The following is a 22,970-nucleotide window of genomic DNA, read 5'->3' as shown; positions in this document are numbered from 1 at the left end:
TTCGCATCCTTTAGCTGTCAAGCGACGATGCATGAAAAAAAAGGATGCTGCGAAATGAGCCTCCGCCAGAGTCAAAACCCACACACGCCCAACCCAGACTAGACTAGTACCCGATGCACACACCCTACCTACTCTGCGGACAATGGAAAAGACATGTGACTTGCACAACAAATTGGATTTCAGAAAACCTTTCCATGATGCAGCTGATATTAATGCTGTAAATATAATAAATAATACTCCAAATTAACACCCATAGCCAATTACAAATATTCATATTGATTCAATAACAAAAGTTTTATTTACTGGTTCAAATATAATACATCAGTGCCCACAACACAGAAAAAGCAGTCTTTAATGTAAGAAAAAGAAGAAAAAAGTCACTTCAACTTATTAATAGACATCTACTGACCATAGGCCTGCTTATTTATGTGTCAACTTGGAATTTCTTTGCATCTACATTTTTTTAAACATTTGTAATGTGTGAACAAGCCGTTAGTCTATCAAAACTCTTGGTTTTAGGAACTTAAGGAATTATGTTAAAAAGAAAGTGCAAAAAAAGACCATATCCATCTCTGACAAATTGTGACAATCAGAACGCTTGAGTTTGGACAGAGGACATTGTATTTTGAAATAATTTTCTTTCTCTGCTTGAGTTTGGACAAAGGACATTGTATTTTTTAATTATTTTCTTGCTCTTTTGTGATCCACTCAAATGTTAGGCACGTTCTAGTGGCGGACTGCATGAGTTCGTATCAGCACATGGTGTCCAGGTTCACTTGTGAAACTTCTTGCTGGGGTCCTTTGCATGGTCAAGTAATAGTTGGCATGGGGTGAATTGATTTCCATAGACTGCTTCATATCTCCTCATCTTCTCCACCAGCTTGTCGGCACCGAAGGAGTCCACAAACCGGAATGGACCTGAACAACAGAAGATTACTATGAGGTTTGCTTCACATGATGGGAGACATTTAAATGCAGCTAATAGTCAACACTTGCATCATTCAGTCACTGGTCCATATGAGCGCGCCCTCAAGAGGCATATTTTTTGCAGCAGAACCATTGTGAAGAGGAAAGGATGACTATGATGTGTGTAATATAAATATATGTTTTTGTGACAATCACATGTCATGTAGAGTGATGGCAGCAAAACAGCCATCACTCTACATGACCACCTCCATAGATTCCATCATTTTCACACAAGTCGGGAATAAGAAGCTATTAGACTTCACCACTGGTAGATACTACATCATTGTGCACTGCATACAGTATATACACTAATTTCATAAATGCTGGTGAGACTTAAATGCACCATACATTTCAGTATCAATTTAAGCCTTCTTTCATGCAAGTCTTTCATCATGTGTAATCATGTCAAACTGAGAAAAAGTGACAAGAGCTGCTCTTGTGATCAGGAAACATAGTTGAACGCTGACCTCCAAGACAAGGGGGGAATCCTAGTCCAAACACTGCCCCGATGTCTCCCTCCACAGGACTGTTGAGGATGCCCTCCTGCAGACACAGCACTGCCTCGTTGACAAACCGTGAGACCAGACGATACTGTACATCAGAATCTGAGGACCTGAAGGAAGACAGCAAAAAAATCATTTTAAATCATTTTATGCTACATATTCAGATATGTGCAGACTCAAAAAGTTAATGCCAAGACTTGATAGAATTGGCATTGATCATGCCAGATTCAACAGACATCCATTTTTTTAAAAACAGACCTACTGTTAAATATAATTAAAATGTCTGTTATTTCTTCCACAGAAGCAGAGTGGGCAACTGATTGTTGTAAGTTTAACTACATAACTGTTCATCTTGCAAACTGTTCATCATGTAAAGCCACCCCCCCGGAGAAGAACTCCATGTTATCATGAGTGCATTATTGCAGGTATACCATGGCCACTTACCAACAAAGAAAAGTGGGTTTGTTTATATTTTGTACTTTTACAATTGATAAGAACAGCACACAAACAATATGTTCCAAACAGCTGCTACAGATTGTTTATTACAGTTATGTTTACATGCAGTTTAATATTAAGAGCAATGATTTAGAACAGTGATTAAACTGTTAACAGGGACTATGTTTGAGGTTGTCCTTATATCCAATATATTGACGGACACCTGACAAGTATTTCCTGAAACAAGTATTTTCTGTTGCTATGATACAATTCCACCTTAAGTGGTGCCAATATACAAAGAATCAAATCCAGTGATTAAGTCGAAGCCATGATGACCAGGCGTAATCAAGGCTCAAGCAAAGGTAGATAAAGAGATGCAGCATACAGTATATCAATTATCCAATGTTAACTTACACAGCAGGATTTGGTGTCATCTTGTATTTCTCCAGGATTTCGTCAAGATCGGGGTTGACATCTTTGACTTTGAGGCCTGGCTGGTAGACATAACAACCCTTTCCTGATTTACGACCTTTGGATTAAAAAGACATGGTAAGGATTAATACATTTATGCAACTCTACATTACTTGTTCTGGTTTTTAAAACAATCATGCGATCTACAACTGATATAGATTTCAAATGTGAAATATGTTATGTAGTTAATATATAATTACAGTCCTTCAGGTAGAAGGATCATACCCTTGAATCCCAGGTCCACCATGGTTTTAAGGACTTCCACATTTCCACCACCGAAGCGAGAGCCGAAAGCTTTACCCAGGTCCTCTGCCACATGGGCAGCAACATCAATGCCGACTTCATCAGCCAATGTTGCTGCACCAACTGGGAACCCAAAGCCTGTGGTTAGAGAATCCAGCTTCTTGGGGTCAACTCCTTCCTGGAAGTACAAAAAATAAGTACACAAATAAAAAGGAAATACTCAAAAAGACAGAAACCCAACATAAAAAGTAAGTGCAAGGATATAAAAGTGCCCCTAAACTTGAGTGTGATTTGTTATTACAATCAGTGTACTCCATCTTTTGTTGTTCATTTAGTTTGTCTTGGTAATGGTATGTAATCGAGTCATCAAGCACTTCCATTTACTCAACACTCATACATTCAGTAAGCAATATGAGAGAGGCTACAACTTATTTTAACTTTGTAGCTGGGTTTCACCCTCTGACACTACTAACCTGAAGTACTCTCACTGCTTCAGCCAACATGGGAGCTAAACACCTTGTAGTATAGAATCCAGGTCCATCCTATAGAAGACAAAATCAGAGAAGTCAAAACATGCTTTCCTAGTTGCTGTTCAATTTCTACCCAATTTGTCTCGTTGAATCTTTAAAGACACATGATTCCTCAGAAACATCACTACTTTGCTGGCAAATATCAAATCGTATGAGACATTTACTTGCAATCTTGCTAACAAGAAGCTGCAGTATTTATCTCACCCCCACAACTATGATGACTTTGCCCTGTTTCAGGCCCACTGCCACAGCAGAGGCAGTAGTGTCCTTTGAGGTCTGATCAGTGGTGATAATCTCCAGGAGCTGCATCTTGTCCACTGGAGAGAAGTAGTGCATTCCAATGACCTAGGGGCACGGAAAAGCAGAAGGCCATTAAAAAGTATGCCAATGTCAGTATTGGCTCTAAGACTTCAACCTTGTATATCTCTTCTGTCCAGCCCGAACCTGCTAACTCCAAAACGCTCATTGTTCAGGAAACGAAAAAACAAAATATACGTTTTTCAGGAAATGAAGAAAACCTTATATTTTTAAAACAAAGCAATACTGCCTCATCAAAGTTGGTATAGTGACTTTATACATCGTCAGATACTTGCATATGTCATTATATTATCACCACTTTACCCAAATCCAGCGCAAGTGGAGATAGTAGTTTCAGACGAGCAGAAATCAAGCTGAAATGGGGCTAGGTGTCCAAACAACAGCTCCACTTGCTGCTGAGGGAGAGGTTTCAAAAGGGTACAAATTTCCAAAAGCTAACAATGGATCTCCAAGCTCACAATGCATCACAACAACGTGTGAATTAATGCCCCGATGCTTCATGACACTTATATAGGCCAACAATAATAAACAGGACTTTAAATATTACAATAACTTTTACAAAGAGGGGTTCACAGAATTGGAGTTTCAGTAGAACTAGCGCGAGTCGCGACAGAAATGCTATCAACTCCTTTCTTCTTGTCACATTGCTCTCTTCATTAAACACTTCATAGATTTTAGAAATATAATTACTTGTTTTCATAACATTAGCGTCAGTGCTAAGTTTGATAAACAGGTACACTGCATAGTTTTAACAGACTACGGGGAGTTTGTTTACGTGATACTCCTCCTCCTTCACTGCGCAGCTATGTTCTGTGTTGTGAAAAGGCTGCAGCAGAGTAGAGAGGGGGAGTTGTTTGTTTTTGACGGACAGTTTGAGGATCCAATGGAGTTGGGAGGTTTCGTCAGAGGTGCTTTTTAATACTTTTCATTGGTTCAAATGTTTAGATTTTTTACACAGACGTAAAGGGTGTTCAATAGTGTTGATTTATGAAAAAAAAAAAAAGCTGAAAATGGAGTTAGCTGGTTCGTCCCGGACACCGACGATATGCATCTGTCTCATCCCATTGTCACAAAGACAATTCCTGTACAATTATTGTGCCTGGCGATCAAAGTGATTATAATTGTATGTACTGTATATAAGCAAAGGGATTCGTGGCCACATTTACAATTAGGGCATTTAGCAGAAGCTTATCTAGATAAATGTAAGATCAAAGTAAATGGCATGAACCCTAGTCAAACGATAAGGTAAATGATCACATAAATAAGAGTGCAAAGAAAACAAATTTGTAAAAATTATATTAACATAATATTCATATCTAGAGATTACCATTACCCACCTTGTCTGGTCTCTTACTGGCAGCAGCGATATCTTTAATTGGTAGAGCAGATGTGTTGGTGGCAAATATACAGTGTGGGGGAATCACCTGCAAACAAAGGTTTAGTGGATTAATAGCTTAAATATTAATTAAGCATCAAAAATTAAATATTTAAATTAAAGCTTAATACAACTTTTATTTTATTTTTAGGAACTAATACTTATATGACAATTCCACCATATAAAAGTCCTTTCCTGTTAAAGCACAGGACATAATATGGCATGAAGTTACTATGAAGTTACTTACAGCCTCAACCTCTTTTATGACTCTATGTTTAATGTTGATGTCCTCAAACACAGCTTCAATAACCATGTCGGCCTTTTCAAACCCACTGTACTCTAACTGGCCAGTCAGGTTGGAAAGTATGGAGTCCCTCTCAAAGGATGTGATGTTCTTCTTTTTGGTCTTGTCATTAAGCCTGGTAAAAAAAGAAGTATACATTTATTATTCAGAGGTGATTCAACGAAAACCATACAATTTCCTACTTTGCTCACTCCTACCTACTCAAGTTATATACATGAGACCTGATATACTATAAGTATAATAAACTGAGGGATTGAAGACATGGCATTAAAAAGAAAATAACACACAATTTTCGAAAAATGCCATCAATTTGATGCAACTCTTTGATCAACATTCTAAATCAATGTACACTTAAATAACAGACAAGATAACATAATTTGGTCTCTGAAACCCACCCTTTGTAGACCTGCTGCTGTCCTCTTGCCAATCCCTCCACAGTGGTGTCCTTCAGGATTATGTGCACACCTTTGTCCACTGTTACCTGGGCAACGCCAGCCCCCATCAGACCTGCTCCCAAGATGGCCAGTGTTCTGTTCAATAATAATAAAAACGGACACAAAAACAGACACTTAGCTAAGCAACCACTTGAAATGGTAACTAAGGATTGTGAAATTCCATGCCATATTTTGGGGACACAGACAAAGTGGTGTGCAACACTGTCAATAGCTTGGTGGGTGGTGCATGACGTGTGGTATTTTCTGGACTTGAGAAGGGTAAAGTGACGGCGTGGGTTGGATTAGGCTCAAATTATCATTATTGGGTGTGTTGCAGGTGGATTTAGTCATGACCATTCAAAGTAATGCTTTTCATTAGCTTTAGGAGCAGAGCACTGCACTCAGTGCAAGGTTGTACTGGCAATTTTCGTATGGAAGGAAAAAAAAAATATATATATTTTTTTTTTTCCTCCCAAGATCAAACATATATTCATGTGTGGGCGGTAATATACAGAATCTCAAACCGACCACCAATAGCAGACGATGTAAAATTATCTTGGGAGGAAATAAGAAATGCAGATATTATATCTGGCACTGGTCCTATGAGAAGCGTTTCTCAGCGCAGTTCATAATCGCCAAATAAAACTGACCTCCTGGGCAGACATCTGCTAAGGGTTCACTTTAGGTCAGTGTGGACATAAAGCAGGCCCTGGTCAGATGTCTGCCCAGGAAGTTCTTGCAGCAATTTTTACGCCATGGCTCTAGAAGAGGGTCTGTCTGTCCGGAGTTAATCTCACAAGCCGCTTGACCAATGTGCCAGTAAGCCACAAAAGTACCTCCACTTTTTTTTAAATAATTAACTTACATTTTTAAAAGTTGGGCACTAATCAGGGTGAAACTTTGCCCAAATTTGTAGTCAGACATCATAGATAATTATGTCATGGATGACTGACGTCAAATGCTGGCCAAATCAAGTCTGAAGTCCGTATTGGAGCCACACTTTTCCCATGTGGATCCCAAGATCCACCAAAAAAATATGTTTGCATACCTGACCATGAGAAATGTTGTCTATGAATTTGGGCTGGCATAAGCTGAGTATGCTTTCAGTAATCTGGACTAAAAAAAGTATACTGTCTTCTATATGCCTGCACAGTCCACTGGACTCTCCTTCAATGGCATGAACAGTACATGTTTCTGTTCCCTGTTTTAAACTCTACACAAGCATCTTAAGAAACAGTCAATGATGTCCCAACAGAACCTGAAACAGGCATTATGTGAAATAATCTAGTTGACCAATCAGTAAGCTTTTTATAAAGGAAAAAGCAATATCGATGTTTTGTTGGATGCAAGAATTTATTCATTGTAATGTTTGGGTTAGAATGCATAAAAACATCCTGAAATATTTCCCCAACTTGAGGTATTCCTACCAAAATGAATGGTACGTCAAAACTTCTACAGTATCTGGATGTGCTTGCACCCAACCTAAGTGTGCAAAAATAGCAAAGGACGAGCATGCATCTCGCTACACCTGGTCCAAGCAGGCAGGCGGCACAAATCCTGATCACTGTTGACCCCAAAATTGCAGTGCACTGCTGATTTACACAAAACAAATCCCCTACTGCACTTTTCCCACATACGGTGCACAGCGAGTCCCCAAAATACCAAACACATGCAGGCAGGGAAAATCACACCACTTCAGCTCTGGAAATGGTCAATTCACCTATTCGCTGCAAGCCTCACACCAATCCGCCTGCCCCAAAATAGGCCCCTTCAAGTCTCTTTACATTAGCTTACTTCACATCTCTTGCAGGGGTTCCAAAGCGGTTTTTCTTGCAGGCAACTTGGCCATGGTAAAGGCCGATGAGGGCTGCTGACTCACTGGTTCTTGCCAGCTGACCAAAGTTCTAATAATACAAACAAAAACGTGGAAATTTGTTACAACAGCCACCACAGTATATTTATTAAATGAATAAGTGCATTTGTTTATGTAGAAAAAGAAATGCGATTCCCCCTCACCTGAGATTCAGCGAGATATCCAGCAGTGGGACCCTGTTCCACTCCAGCCTTTACAGACTGAAAAACAAATATAATAATTTCAAGTCTTAAGGGGCAAATTCTGGACTAGAACTGAAAAGGAACTAAAGACAGCCAAATGTAGTGCTCTAGTCTATCAAGACAAAAAAGCAAGCAAGCAAGTACATGGATAATGTAGGGTTTTCATAGAAGAGAATAGGGCAGAGGATATTGTATGACAAAAATGTTAATTCACAATAGTTAAAAACGAGAGCTTATAAAAAACTTTAAACTTACATCTATGATCTTGAGGGGTGCTGGGTAAAGTCCCTTGCTCTGCTTCATAACTTTTCCATGGACAGTTTTGTAAATTTGATTCCGCACCATCTCATAGCTCATAACGTAGTCCTGAAGCTCTATGGAGAAAAGAAAAATAACTCAATTGGTTAATTTCTTCATTTGCTTTGATCATAAAGAGAAAGCTACTTTTCAGTTCAGTTTTTACTTACTCTGCATCATGCCTTTTGGTTTGGAGAGTGAGATTTTCTTATTGGCAATTCCTCTGGCACATTCAACAGCAATTTCCTCAAGATACTCCATTGTCCTTTCCTCTGGCCCCTTCAGGCCAGGGCCTAAAACACAACATAGAAAATAGAAGCATTAAAACAATTAATTCGAATATTTTAAGTTAACCAAATGATGCACATGAGGGCCAGATTAGGCTTTATGCCCAATTTAAACTTCATAATTATGACAGTTGTTGAAAATCACTGATTGAGGGTATAATTATACATTAGTTCACGCCATTTGTGTCTGACCAGACTTCTTACCTTTTAGTGTAAAGTTAATATAGGAAATGTGATTCTACTCTTAAAGGACTGGTTCTGGAGGAGTCTCAAAAGCACATTTCCAGCGAGTTGAAAGGGCAATTATTATGGAATTCATATTTTTGTAAAAACTGTATTCTTTTAAATGAAATGATTAATTACCACGGTCACTTGAAGGACATGCTGTACTGGTCACGGCTTGCACTACTGAGGTACACAGCTTGACATTACTCACAAGTAGAATTTCGAACTAACAATAAATGCAAGAATTAGGTATAGGGCTTTACCAAGCGGGTCTACAAGCTGATCTACGATCCCCATCTTCTTGGCTTTATCTGCTCGAATATTTCTGCCAGTCAACATCATATCAAAGGCACTGGGAAGTCCAATCTAAAAGACAATAACAATATTCGCTTTGTTATACTAAGAGACTGGTGGTGGTGGTAGAGAATACATGGGATCACGAGAATTTTCTCAACTCTCAAGTGGTATAACCAACCATTTTAGGGAGTCTTTGTGTCCCTCCAGCTCCAGGTAAAAGCCCCAACATCACCTCGGGGGTGCCAAGGACTGTCTTCTTGCTCTTAGTTGCAATTCTGTACTGGCATGCGATGGCAAACTGAAATATATTTTACAATTAGATAATGTCCATTAAAATAAATTGTTAAACTTTTAAAAGAGCTTTTCATCACCTCTAGGCCGCCACCTAAGCAAGAACCATTGATGGCAGCAACAATGGGTTTGGGAGACTTCTCAATTTTCTCAAACATCATTTGCCCTTCCCGAGACAGTTTGGACACTTCCTCTTCACTGTTGCAGGCCTGGATCATACTGCAGACAATTGGAAGGACATTAAAACAACATTTTAGACACTCCCATAAATATACATAAAAGTTTAGATAGGTAATAAGTACCCTACTTCCATCTTCACAACCACTTACTTTTCTGGTGGACTCAATGATGCTCATAAATAATAACTACCATTAACATAACCAATGCATCTACATAATGGAACAAAGCATCGCAGAGGTCCCCATGGATTGATTACACCCTCTTCCATGTCTGACATGGAAGCACAACACTGAATTGAAATATCCATTCTATACATTATTTCTATTCTCCAAATATTTTCCAAGTCAAAGTTGTTTATATGTATCTATGTAAATAAATAAGTTATCTTCATGCCACACTACTCATTTCAATACACTAGTCTAGATAACTTGATGAGAGCATATCACAACAAAAAAAAAGCAGCAGATGTACAGAAATCAGAGGAGTGTCATTTAAACATGGCAAGTAGCAGAAATTTAGGTAATATATATTCTTAAAATAATTATACAAATAATTAATTTGGATACATTATTTAAGGTTAAGATCTTACTTAATGTCAGCTCCTGCAATGAAGCAACCAGGCTTTGAGGAGATGAGAACAGCACTTTGAACGGCATTGTTTCCCCATATCTCCTCCATAACTTCTGTCATCTCCTTTTGCATTTGTACAGATAAAGTGTTGACCTGAAAATACATAAAAGACAGTTAACTTCTATGGTTAGGTACACAGGTCCTAAATGACAACCACCATCATTACATTTGTGCTGCTTATATGCAGTCAATGGTTCATACCTTGGAGTTTGGGTCATTGATCCGAACAACAGCAACATCGTCTTTGACTTCATAGCTTACGTGAGTTCTGGCTAAAAGTATACAAGACAAGTAATGTGCAGTGAGATAGAAAGTTAACCAAATGTACCGTATGTCAACAGCATATGATTGAGTTCATATGATTTTAAATTACCTTGCATGGCAGGTGCAACTGAGAAGGTACGATAAGTAGTGCCTGTGAGGAAAAGGTACATCATAAGTACACTGCAATCACAGAACAAGGACTGTTTCACAGTAAAATAAATCTAAACATTTTATCCATTTGTAAATCAGATTCAGTGTACAAATTTAACCAAATTGTTTACATTTGTACACTCTCAGGGTTACATGATTTGACTGTGTTGGCTGTCAAATGACAAATGACGAATATAGCCCTGCAGCACAACTGTTATGAAGTATCACATCCTGGCTGGGACAACTCCTGAACTGGCACTCAGACTGACTGACAGTTCTGTGTTATGACCTGAAAAAACTCCCAGTCAGGACACCGCATGCAAATCCACTGAAACGTGCCCTCTCACCTACATTCCCCGCCTCCCTCCCACATAGAAAATGAATGGCAAATTGTCCACACAGCAAAATCACTGTCAATATCCATCATTAAACCAAGGACTGAAGTGAATGCCAATAGAGAAATCGAACGTTTAACGGTAATAAAGCTATATACCACACGTGTTATTTCTATCAAACACGGGCCTGGTAACCTGGTTTAACCTCGCATCACATTCACAAGGCTTTCCGATGTACCGACATTAAGTTCTATGTAACTGCTCAGTGGTCAGATCCGGTCTAGTGACCGCCTACTGTATCCTGTAAATTGCACACAAACATACAGGCACACAAACAGTTTCCGTATCCATCCCTGGCCGGATCTGCAATCTGCAAAGCGAATTGATCCCATTCTAGTCTGGTTTTACTAGCCAGCTATCTTAGCTGAGCTCATACTACTATAACTTCACTTTGAGGTGTTAAATGTTGATGTCCTCAAGCCCTATGTGTGGAGAAGTATTCACTGACATGACAATCTTGTGTTGTTAGACGTGTGCGAATAATAAGTGGAATAATAATATAAAAACAAAGGCTTGGTTGGTATTTATGTTAGCCTTCATTGAGACGATCAGCACTGAGCTAACTTCCCGCTAGGCTAATTATTCCCAAATTATGGTGTTTTTTTTTCTTTTAAAAACGTAATCCTCACAGAAATTAAGTCTGTTGTTGTACCTGTAATGAGAGCGTATCTTCTTGATGCTATTCTGGAGAGTGCACCAAGGGCTCGAACACCAGCCATGTTGGAAAGGAGGTCAAGTACAATCAACAGCAGACTGACAGACACAGATAATACTGACCCTGCCTGATATTACTTGATTTTATTTCCGGGAAGACAGACGGAGCCGAGAACAAAGTCAATAGAGCGTCGCAGTTCCCGCCCACTTCCTGTTTTTTTTGGTGCCGGAAGAAAAAACTCAATGCATTTTTCCATTGACATTTCCAAAAATATTTATATCTATTAATTTAAGCCTCGAATCAAGCCATCACGAGATGACATGAATAATGACCATAAAACGTTTTTTTTCTGTGATTTTTTTTTATTTTATATTTAATTATATGATATACTATATTTAATAAATACCCTTTGTTTTGCCGTTTTCAACAAAAAAAAAATCACAGAATCAAACGTTTATGGTCATGATTCATGTCATGTCATGATGGCTTGATTCGAGGCTTAAATTAATAGATATAAATATTTTTGGAAATGTCAATGGAAAAATGCATTGAGTTTTTTCTTCCGGCACCAAAAAAAACAGGAAGTGGGCGGGAACTGCGACGCTCTATTGGCTGATCGTAGAGCGGACTCGCAGTTAATTGGCTGTTAGGAGAACGATCCAGCGGCTGATTGGTTGTGGTGTGATACTGACAGTGCCAGTGGTGTAAAGTAACTAAGTACATTTACTCAACTACTGTACAAAAACAAATTAGGTATTTTTTACTTTACTGGAGTATTTCCAATTTTCAGTAATTTTACTTCTATTGCACTACATCTCAGAGGCAAATATTGTACTTTTACTCCACTACAATTATTTGAAAACTTTAGTAGTTATTTTTTTCAAAAAAAACGTTTTGTTTTGACCAAAAAATATCACTTACCCTATACCAATATAATGTTGGATTATGGGAATTGTAGTTGTGATTCTGGTGACTTTCAAATTTATTCATCATTGATCTTTATTGCTATCCAACGCTGCCATCTATCGTCAACTATGATAACAACATCAAATATTCAACCAATGGGTGTAGTAGAGGGGAATTCCTTTGACGGAGGCGGTCCACGTGTGATCGACACCAAAAAACAGCCAATCACAGGGTACCTTTTCACATAGCAACCCCAATCGTCGCTGTATGGCTGCGTGGTTGCGATGGTAGTGGTAGTGGTGGCAGTGTTGCCATGTCGGCTTATTATAAGTGACATTGGGATTGTTTTTCTGGTAAGTTGCTTGTAAATATTGGTAGTTGCGGGTTGCAGTTTATTTGGGCTTGTTTCTAAAGTGTAGCTGCTTATTAGTCAGGGGATATTAAAAAAATCTTGGAATAAATTCCTTACCAAAAAAAATCTTCACCAATGTGTTTGTAAAGGTGTCTAGTAACACATATCACAAAGACTGAAATGCAGTTTCCCTAGGAGAATTTGTGACAGCTCCTGAAAGTTGGGGTACCAACCATAACGAAAAAAAAAGAAATTTAATTCTGTTTTAAGTAGCATGTGAGGGGTCAAACTAGGGTGTTTTTATGATTCTGAATCCATTGCAACCATTTGTTTTGCACCAAAACCACTCATTGGGCTAAAAACGGCCATAGCCATCCTTTTCCAGGTATACTTTTTGTGTAAAAAGCCCATTGAGATTGGGCTGTTTTTAGCCCAAGGAGTGGTTTTGGTGCAAAACAAATGCTTGCAATTGATTCAGAATCATAAAAACACCCTAGTTTGCCCTCTCACATAATACTTAAAACAGAATTAAAATTTGATTTTTCCCCCCCCCTGCATAAGGTTATGGTGAAACTTTCAGGAGCTGTCAAAAATTCCCCTAGGGAAACAGCATTTCAGTCTTTGTGAGATGTGTTTCTAGACACTTTTACAAACACATTGGTGAAGATTTTTTTTGGTACGGAATTTATTCCAAGATTGGAAATTTTCCTGCTAATATCCCCTGACTATATTTGGGCTTTCCTCCTAAAGTAGATTAAGCCATTTTCAAACATTTTCATGTCAAGGACCCCCAAATGAATATGTATTTGTCTGCAGACCCCCCATCTGAAAATATATTATGCCAGGGACCCCCATACAAGATTTGTGTTGTTAAAATGTTGTTAAAAAAATTCCACATTTTCTTCAAGATTTAATTAAAATAGCAGATCAACAATTTCAGTGAACTTGTAGATCGGCTATTTTCAAATAGCCAATCTAAAGTGTTCATGTCGCTTCTTTTGGGCTTGTTTTCATAGACCTGGTTGCTTGTTTCTCTCGCAAAATATGGCAACACTGGGTAGTGGTAGTGGTGGTAAAAGCAAGTGTTTCCTTGCGCTGCATTTTCGTGCTGCTACGTTAGATCTTGCAATATTCTGCCAAATTTTATCTTTGTATTATTAGTTTTTTCAAGTTTGATTCCTAATGCAAATGCGTTAGCGTACCTCGCTAAATTCGTCTGTTTTTCATGTTGATATTGCAATCAACTGACTTGCTAGTGTGAATAGCAAGGTGTCTCGGCATAAGTGGAATAGGGAATAACGATGCCATCCCCGATGGAGGGATCGTCCAGAGAAGGTGACCTGGTTACTGTGAAACATGAGCTAAAACATGGTGAGTTTGGCTGCCAGCCAGCCGTGCACTTGATCAGCCCGTGTTTACCTGTCCTGTCCGTCCCTTCTTCTTCTTGTGGTGACACGTGTGACAAGATAAACGATAGCGCGTTAAGCTATAGTAGAGGCATATTATCTTTTCCCCATCGATGGGCGTTTGCAATTATCCACAACATTAGTGTTCCTTCCTCTTATGGCAAAGTCCAATAAAGGCAGGGAAATCCTGACGTTAGTGAACCGTGTGGACGGTTCACTAACGTCAGGATTTCCTAGCTTTCTGGCAAGCAAACGGTTACCTAACCTTGTTACTAATATACTGTCTGTTAACCTAGTTAACACAGCTAGTGACTTTAACCGTAGTCTGCAAATCATAATAATCGAACAATATAGGGAGACAGAAAACAGAAAAGAGTTTTGTTGGCGACTTGGCGGACATGTCGTTAGATAACTTACTTAAACCACCACATACATGCATTCAGATTCAGTGAACAGCTAGCTAACGGCGATGTCTCCACTCAGATAGAGGGGAGTGGACAGTCATAAGAATAACGCCAGGTTTACTAGCTGTAGCATGTAATGTTGATTCACGTGAAAAACACAAAATGGGCATATATATATATATATATATATATATATATATATATATATATATATATATATATATATATATATATATATATATATGCACGCAGACCATGGTTTTATTTCTCATTCCATGTCTCAAACTGAGTAAAGAAGACTTATTGATTTAATTTGGTTATAAATAGGTCACTGTTCAATTATAACATGCAATTGGAAGGTAATGGATGCATCCACCAAAACATCATACCGTGACAGGAAACAAGCCAGTGCAAGCATCTCCCAGATGTTTGTGTAATAATGACTGACTGTGTAGAAGAGAACACTCTGTAGCCTAGTCCTGTACTTAACACAGAGGCTTGCTGAATGCAGTTTCAGTTACACTTACACCACTGGTTCTCAACCTTTTCAGGCTGTGACCCCCAAAATAATTTGAACTGGGGACCGCCACAAAATAATCATTTATAATTGAGTTGAGGCATTACATTTAGTTTGACTTGGTTCCACAGATAAATATTGTGAAAATTGCCGATCTACAAGCTCACACTTAGCTTGTAGATCAGCTTTTTTCAAAATGTTTGCCTTTTTCTTATATTATTTGACAATTTGTCTGACCAGTTTTAATAGTATAGTACTATAGTTTGTTAATTACTTTTGATGCAGTATTGGTCTTTTTTTCTTCTTTCTTTTAGGTATTAAAAAGGTCTTAGGTCTTAAAAGTCCTTAAATTGTCACTTCACTGTCATCTGGGGACCCCCCCCCCCAAATCATGTGGTGGTGACCCCCCTGGGAGTCCCGACCCACAGGTTGAGAATCACTGAGTTACACCACTGGTTTCATTCAGGCACCAACATGCAGAGCTAAACCCCCCTTCCATTTACTGTCCTGCCCTAAATATGCAGATAGTCTAGTTGTCATTGTTATCATAATTTCACACAGCAGCCTGAGTACCGAACTGTGCCAATGGCTAATCTTACGCTGAACTTCTTGGAGAAATAAATTGGGCTGGCCTTGGGAAATGTACACATTTAAAATTTCCCACATCATAGATATAATTAAATGAACTTATAATTAATAATTAATTTCAAAATTCCTATTTTCATTGCATCTTTTATCAGTGCAAGTCCTTTATTGAAAAGTATTAAAGGAGGAGTTCACCCAAAAAATGACTTATTTTCTATCAATTGTACACCCTATGAAGCCTTGAATCCATGGATTCTTTTTTGTTTTTGTCGCATTCCTAAGCTAATAATTTGATTCCCGTCTCCTGCCGGCTAATGTATCCGGTAGGAGACACAAAGTAGATTATTTGTGTCTCCTACCGGAAATACACACGGTCATCAAATTATTGTCTTAGGAATGCCACAAAAACAAAAATAAATCCATGAAATCAAGGCTTCATGGGGTGTGTAATTGATAGAAAATAAGTAATTTTTTGGGTGAACTACTCCTTTAAATAAAAAATAGTCTCCCTTTAATTTTTCTTTTCTGTTGCTAATGCTTCTCTTGCCATACTGTAGCTTCCGTTTTGACCTGTTATCTGATGTCAGTAAATCCAGAGATAAAAAACCCATCTAGGTACATGAATTGTGTAATTAATGACATTTATTGCAAATGTGACAATATCAAATATTTACATTCTGTACTATATAAAATCAGTAAAATGATAAAATAGGCCCCTATTATGGCACCCAGTGGCTCACCTTAAGGCTCAGTCTACACAGCCGACACAGGTTTAAAAATGTTGAATCCAACTTGAGGCCATTTGCTGCAAGGCATTCCCCTACTCTCTTTCCATTTCCTGTCTCTCTATCACTACTGACTTATCAATAAAGGCAGAAAAGGTCCCACAAAATATCTTGAAACCAAAAATAGGCCTCTGTTAGTGTTGCAGGCCACTGAGGCCTGTAATAGAGACTTAGAATATGTGGTAGAATGTGTAGAAGATATAGTAGGAGGTGAATCATTTCTGAGTCAAGTTGAGTTCAGTTGCCTGCAAAATCAACCCAAAAAACCCTCTTCCAAGAAACCCAACGGTTCAAAGTAATTTGTAAAATGGTTAGGTTCAAAGTCCCACTGCTGAGCAGTGGCTGGGCTATTGGTTATTATTGTGGTGGCAACAGGCATTCATTTGTTTGGCTCAGCTCTTCAAGAAGTAGGGCTGCACAATAAAGTGGAAATATGCAATCATGTGTGATATAAATTTGTTGTATTGTAGTGTATTTAAACCGGTCTCACTCTGACTGTACATGCCGATACTGTTCTCAGCATTGCCAGCAATGTTAAAAAGCCTACATTGTCGCCTCCACCTGTTTCTGTTGTTAGATGATATCTTTAGATTCACCACCTTGAAATATTGACCCAGACACTTGACTGCTCTTTTGTGATTGGTCACTTGATATGACTGATTATTCTATTATTCTATTCTAACTAGTTGAACAGAATTTAACTTTGGCCTTCGATACTCCATCCTATCTTCGAGTGATCATATTTACTCTGAGCAGATATGATCAGGTGTGTGTGTGTGTGTGTGTGTGTGTGTGTGTGTGTGTGTGTGTGTGTGTGTGTGTGTGTGTGTGTGTGTGTGTGTGTGTGTGTGTGTGTGTGTGTGTGTGTGTGTGTGTGTGTGTGTGTGTGTGTGTGTGTGTGTGTGTGTGTGTGTGTGTGTGTGTGTGTGTGTGTGTGTGTGTGTGTGGTCTTGCCTCCCACAATTTTCATTTAGGGCAGTGGGCATGTATGTGAGCCCCAGCGCCTGGGGGAAAAAGTGTTGAGTGGGGCGAGGTATTGATGTTGATATACTGATAGCTTTTGGAAGTTTGACCAGGGTCGGAGGACTCAGCCATTCTCTTTCCTACTTCTTGAGTGGTGCAGGTCCTGGAGTTATGGCAGGTAGCCACCGATGATCCTTTTGGTCGACCAATTAATCCACTGCAGACCAAAGACTGTTGTGTTGTCAACAAACTTCAGGACATTACACACAAGTGGTTTAGATTTGCTTACCCAGCTTGCACAGGCTGTGCTTCCTGTCTACTAGGAACTAAGTGATCCTTCTGCAGGTTCAGGCACACTCAGCTGAGTGAGCTTGTCCTGGAGCAGAGCTTGGATGACGGTGTTGAATGCAGAGCTGAAGTCCACATAGGAGGTCCTGGTACTGGAGGAGATAGTGAGGATATATACCGCAGGCCCATATTGCTGCCTGCATCGTCAGACTGGCTGGGGAGGTGGTTGTATCAGATTAACCCATTAAGACCGGGAACGCGTCTGTGTCATTTTTAGATTTCTCTGGCTATTCAAAAATAGCAGATCTACTATGAGCTTGTAGATCTGCTATTTTTTGAATAGCCAAATACATCTAAAGTGACACAGATGCGTTCCCGGTCTTAACCCTTTAAGACCTGAAGCCGATTCTACAGTACATGTCTCCTAAATCCCAACAGTATTCTGAAAAACGTATGTTTCAGTGTGGTTCTCAATCTTTTTCATGTCGAGGACCCCCAAAATGATATATATTTGGCCGCGGACCCCCATGTCAAAATATTTTGTTCCAGGGGGTCCCAGAACCAAAGAGTTAAAAATGTTCGCTTAAAAATATATAAATTCAAAGATTTGCACAAATTTTCAAGATTTTTCAAAAATAGCAGATCTACAAGCTCATAGCGCGGCACTCGGTGCCGCGCTATGAGCTTGTATATCTGCTATTTTTGAATAGCCAAAGGGAAATGATCTGTTAGGGTTGGGGTGGAGTAGTTTATTATGATGACTGATGATTATGATGACAATTGTAATCACCATCTGCTCTGAGCAGGTATGATTGTGCGTAGCTACTGGTATGGGGCAAGATGCCACCAAAAACAGAGACCAACTGAGGGTGTGCATTCCTTCAGAACAAGCATCAGCAGCACTCTGCTGATGTGCATATTATGACACTTGTTTAATGTTTACAATTACATTAGTGAACATTAAAACCAGCAGGCTGAAAGTTGGACAGCTATTAGCCTACTTTCATGGCCCAAAGCAGAAGTATGTATTGTCATGTTTGTGAAAGGGGACTTTTTCTCAGCCGTCTCAATTTTCCAGCCATTCTGACATCGAAGGCCTTTGCCATATGTCTATTGTGTAAATTCATGGAAATTCATATTGCACTATATGTAAAAAACATTTGATAACATCATGCAGCCCTACTTTCAACCCCCTCACCCTCCATACTATATCATGTTTTTCTAGCGTACTTGTTCTGGTATGTCATTTGTCCTTGAGGGAGAAAATACTCTGTCCCTCTCCCTCCCTAGCTCCTGTCTGCTGTTTCGTAGCACTCTTCTCTTACACAATTGTTCTAAGACCAAAGTCATATTTTATGGGAGCTATTGCTTAGACATTAGTTTTTTTGTTTTACAATGTTGGTGATTTACTTACAAATCAAAGCCTTTTCTGCTCATTTGCAAGGTTGCTCTGGATAAGATGCATGCACTGTACTGTATATGCCTAAAATCAAATGAAAAAAATTATGAGAGAAATTATGAGAGAAAGCTGTTTATTTAGAAGAAAATGCCACGATCTTTCTAACAGTATGAAAGGAGAATGCCATTCCCCTGCTGCAGGTTCACATGCTCCGTGCAAGCAGAGATAGACTTCAGTAGTTACTGTAGGCTATGTTTCTTGATCTGGATGGATACCCTGGCAGTCTATTAATAAACACTGAAATCAAACTTGACCCTAGTAGGGAGAGGTTGATGGTGGTGTTATGCAACCTGAACCCTTGACCTCACATTTTGTCAGAAACAATTGATCTTTTGAAATAACATTCACTTAAGTTGTCTAATAGCTACTTTAGCTTCGTCTAATCTAATTTGAAAGAGGGACACAGAAAAAAGATTGAATCGGCTGCCTTAATTGTGCAGTGCTGTGTCTATTTTCAGAGTGTGAGACAGAAGGAATGTGTTCAGTACAATGGGCATGCATGTCTATGAGCGTGCTACTGTATGCTCATTCAGCTGGACAGTGGACAGGGATAGTGGGATAGACAGACATCACGACACCAACATGTCGTGAGGAAATCATTGGCTCGCTGAAGTCCTGGGCCAAATTCCATGAGAATCATGGATGAAAGTTAAGACACTTCTGCCAGTTAAAGAAGACTGTTAGTTCAATGACAATTTGGCCACAGGGTGTTGTTTATTTAGGTGAGTGTTTAATTAGCCGGGGTTACATTACCGGAGAAAAGAGTGGTTGGCCAGCATTTGTCCAGGGAAGGTTTGCTGAGCATGCAGGCTCTTTTTCATCGCTGACCTGCTACACATTCATTACACATACTCACACCTGGGAGCAGCTCAGTACATCAAATGTCGTCAGCTGTTGGCACTCACTACTAGTAGCCCATTTACACAACCTGTTCAAGGCGGGAATGTTGCTGGCAGCAAAAGAAAGCCAGCATAGTGAGAGATCTTTATGGCAATATTGCGGGATCCCTCTGTATATAAGGGGCCACTGACTTTCCTTTCTCTGAGCTTTCCAAAATGGACAAGGGTATTCAAACTGGTGATCTTCCATTTCCCTTATGCTTCTTTCACTTATGGTACCACCATCCCTTCTTCTTTTTAGGGCTATACAAACTCTGTTCGCCCCAGTGCAAGTTATTATTATTATTATTATTATTATTACTAATACTACTCAGGAACGATGGAAGTTGGGAAGAATGCAAGTTGGGAAGTACAACGGGTATTGCATAAACGGGTGGGGTATGCATATATGCATACCCCACCCGTTTATGCAATACCCGTTGTACTTGTCAGAGTACCCAGTGTGGTACGTGCCCACTACTATAGCACTACAAACTAGTGTGTGACGTCAATACTTTGATGTCATATTGATGACATGACAACTTTACTGATATTGGTGCAGCGGCACAAACGTACCGCAAAGCTTGGCCAACCTAACCGATGGGCTAGGTTGGCCAATCAGGGCAGCTGATGCCTACACCCCCTGGTTTTTGTAACGGTGTGATGTTGGTGATTATTCTTTCAACATGTTATTTCTCAAGCCATCTTTATCTTTCTTTATATGTTATATGACATGATATCAGTCGAGAGTGTATTAAGTAAGGGATATTTAGGTAGGGTAAGTGATATTGTTGGGTTAAAACAAAAAGTATTTTGTTAAAAGGTTAAAGCACTATATTCTGATAGTAATCATTGCTATAGAGTGTTTGTTCAGTAACAGGAATCTCCCCGTCTCTCCAGCTCTTTAATAAACAGAAAATACATTTTCTGGTAGGTGTCAAAATCTCAGACAATCAGGAGAAAGTACCCATTTTTAAGCTTCATTTTTATAGTGTTCCAGTTCCAATTTTGTCTGCTCATTTCTTAGTGTCATCACTTCCAATTTCACTTGTTTAATCTATATCCTGATTGAGTTCTCTATCCTGATTGGATAAAATTGTGGAAATGAAACTGAAAGTGAAACGAAAATGCATTTTCTGTTTTATAAAGAGCTGGAGAGACATGGAGACTCTTTATATGGACAGGACACTCTATAGTAACGAGCACTATCAGAACATAGACCCATTTTGCAATTATTTTAATAATTGCAAATCACTTACCCTACCTTTAACTGTATTATTGAACCTTACATTATCTGATTCCTTTTTTGCTCTATTTCAGCCAACCTGACAGGCCATGTGGAAAGGGTTGGCATTGAAAATTTTGAGCTGTTAAAGGTGCTGGGCACTGGAGGTAAGCTACAATGATAAATCTCTGCCTGCCTATCGCCACCTATAATAAAATGTGTTGCACATGTGATAATTTAAGAGTTTGAATATCTTAGTTTTGTGATTTTTATTTTTGAAATGATGAGGTTCCTTGTTTATATCCAACAGTGTGTGGTGTTGAAGGCACTTCACATTGAGGTGTGCCGTCTTTGTGATAACATTCCTCCCCTGTTAGCGTACGGTAAGGTGTTCCTGGTGCGAAAGGTGAGCGGTCACGATGCAGGGAAGCTGTATGCCATGAAGGTGTTGAAGAAGGCCACCATCGTGCAGAAAGCGAAGACTGCCGAGCACACACGGACAGAGCGCCAAGTCCTGGAACACATCCGACAGTCGCCATTCCTTGTCACACTGCACTACGCCTTCCAGACAGACACCAAGCTGCACCTCATTCTTGGTCAGTCTCTCTGTTTTTATCTTGTGATACAGATTTCCTGTGTTATCTTATCAGTTACTAGGGTTGGATTTGATTTGATTTGCTAGGGGGATGGATCAATGCCTCTGCTTTTGATATCCTTGGTCATTAATTCTCTATCAGTGGTGGTGATATGTTTTGTCACTGCTCCTGATTAGACTGAATTAAATGCATGCATTTCCTTTTGAGAAATGTAGAGCGTCTGATATGTTTGATCTAATAGCACTATTTAACTATTTGATTCAAAATGTATGTTAATAACTACATTAACAATAACCGTGTCTCTATTTTGGTCATTGGGACAAATAGCCTATCTCCAAGCTCACAATGCATCGCTTAACTATTTGTTGTACGAGCAAGTCTGTGGCTTATTTCTTTTTTTTTAACAAATCAAACCCTGTCAGTTTCATTAGGCCGGTGAAATAAGTGGACCAACGTTTACCAGCTGGATGATTCTATACACAAGGGGGTTGTTCTAAAAACAACTGACCTTCCGCAAAGTGAAATTATTTTTGTGGTAATGATATTGCATGCATGAAGTGTTCAATTCCTTTTCATTTCTTTGTCATACACCTCTCATTGTAGATTATGTAAACGGCGGGGAGCTCTTCACACATTTGGTGCAGAGGGTTAGGTTTAAGGAGCAGGAAGTGGCCCTGTACAGTGGTGAGATCGTGCTAGCACTAGAGCACCTACACGAGGTAACTCCCACATTCCACTCAGTCAGGTTTTCTTCAGTTTTGTTAATAGCCTACAGTGCACATTATGCCTGCTGCAATTTTGCTAATAATTAATGTACTGTAATAACAAAAAAAAAGTGTACGATTCACTCTACCTTTGCCCTTGTGTCTCCCCCCCTTGCAGCTTGGAATTGTTTATCGTGACCTGAAGCTAGAGAATGTCTTGCTGGACTGTAGTGGTCATATAGTCCTCACAGATTTTGGCCTCAGTAAAGAGTTTGACCAGGTATGTCTGTGTGATAGTGTTTTTGGATTTTCCATCCTTAGAAAGGAATGTGAAAAGTGATAGTAGTACCCTACCGTGACATTCACATCACACAGTCATCCACACTGTAATCCTACTTTTAGTTATACGTTGATTGGGAATCATCAATCTGCTCACTGAAAACTGACTTTAATTTTTTTTTATAATATATACTGTATATGCTGATAGTGTTGTTGCTGCTCTAACCATCATTATTGTTGGTGGTGGTAGTACCAATCATTTGTACTGGAAGGCCTGGGATTCTCAAATCCTTTGTTAATTATTATTATCATTATTAT

At 39.2% G+C, this 22,970-nt stretch overlaps 2 protein-coding genes across 3 annotated transcripts in view; one reads left to right on the top strand and one right to left on the bottom strand.

Annotated features, from left to right (window-relative positions):
- Positions 1 to 275: 275 nt before the first annotated feature.
- hadhab (hydroxyacyl-CoA dehydrogenase trifunctional multienzyme complex subunit alpha b) lies at positions 276 to 11,436 on the bottom strand. Its single transcript, XM_080413201.1, has 20 exons — positions 11,303 to 11,436; positions 10,215 to 10,256; positions 10,043 to 10,113; positions 9,801 to 9,934; positions 9,112 to 9,250; positions 8,919 to 9,038; positions 8,707 to 8,809; positions 8,102 to 8,224; positions 7,890 to 8,008; positions 7,596 to 7,652; positions 7,374 to 7,483; positions 5,541 to 5,675; positions 5,089 to 5,260; positions 4,804 to 4,890; positions 3,353 to 3,493; positions 3,092 to 3,160; positions 2,601 to 2,796; positions 2,319 to 2,433; positions 1,434 to 1,579; positions 276 to 918 (listed from the first exon to the last, which is right to left on the bottom strand). Exons 1-20 carry the CDS (start codon positions 11,367 to 11,369, stop codon positions 773 to 775), a joined length of 2,292 nt encoding a protein of 763 aa, XP_080269327.1. The 5' UTR covers positions 11,370 to 11,436; the 3' UTR covers positions 276 to 772.
- A 2,194-nt stretch (positions 11,437 to 13,630) lies between these two features.
- Positions 13,631 to 22,970, top strand: part of rps6ka5 (ribosomal protein S6 kinase, polypeptide 5) — a 31,658-nt gene continuing 22,318 nt past the window's right edge. The window contains exons 1-5 of one of the 2 annotated variants that reach the window (XM_080414783.1): positions 13,631 to 13,934; positions 21,169 to 21,240; positions 21,451 to 21,669; positions 22,273 to 22,388; positions 22,552 to 22,653. In XM_080414783.1, the coding sequence (XP_080270909.1) occupies positions 13,865 to 13,934; positions 21,169 to 21,240; positions 21,451 to 21,669; positions 22,273 to 22,388; positions 22,552 to 22,653 (579 nt within the window). In that variant the 5' untranslated portion in view covers positions 13,631 to 13,864. Of the gene's footprint in view, positions 13,935 to 17,659; positions 17,676 to 21,168; positions 21,241 to 21,450; positions 21,670 to 22,272; positions 22,389 to 22,551; positions 22,654 to 22,970 lie in introns of those variants that run through there. The other variant, XM_080414784.1, reaches the window with a different exon arrangement.

The sequence above is a fragment of the Gymnoscopelus braueri genome (genome assembly GCF_963280865.1).
Source record: "Gymnoscopelus braueri genome assembly, chromosome: 19".
In the NCBI taxonomy this organism is placed as follows: Eukaryota; Metazoa; Chordata; class Actinopteri; order Myctophiformes; family Myctophidae; genus Gymnoscopelus; species Gymnoscopelus braueri.
Note: the sequence above shows the minus strand (reverse complement) of the source record. Positions and strands in the feature narration are given on the sequence as shown.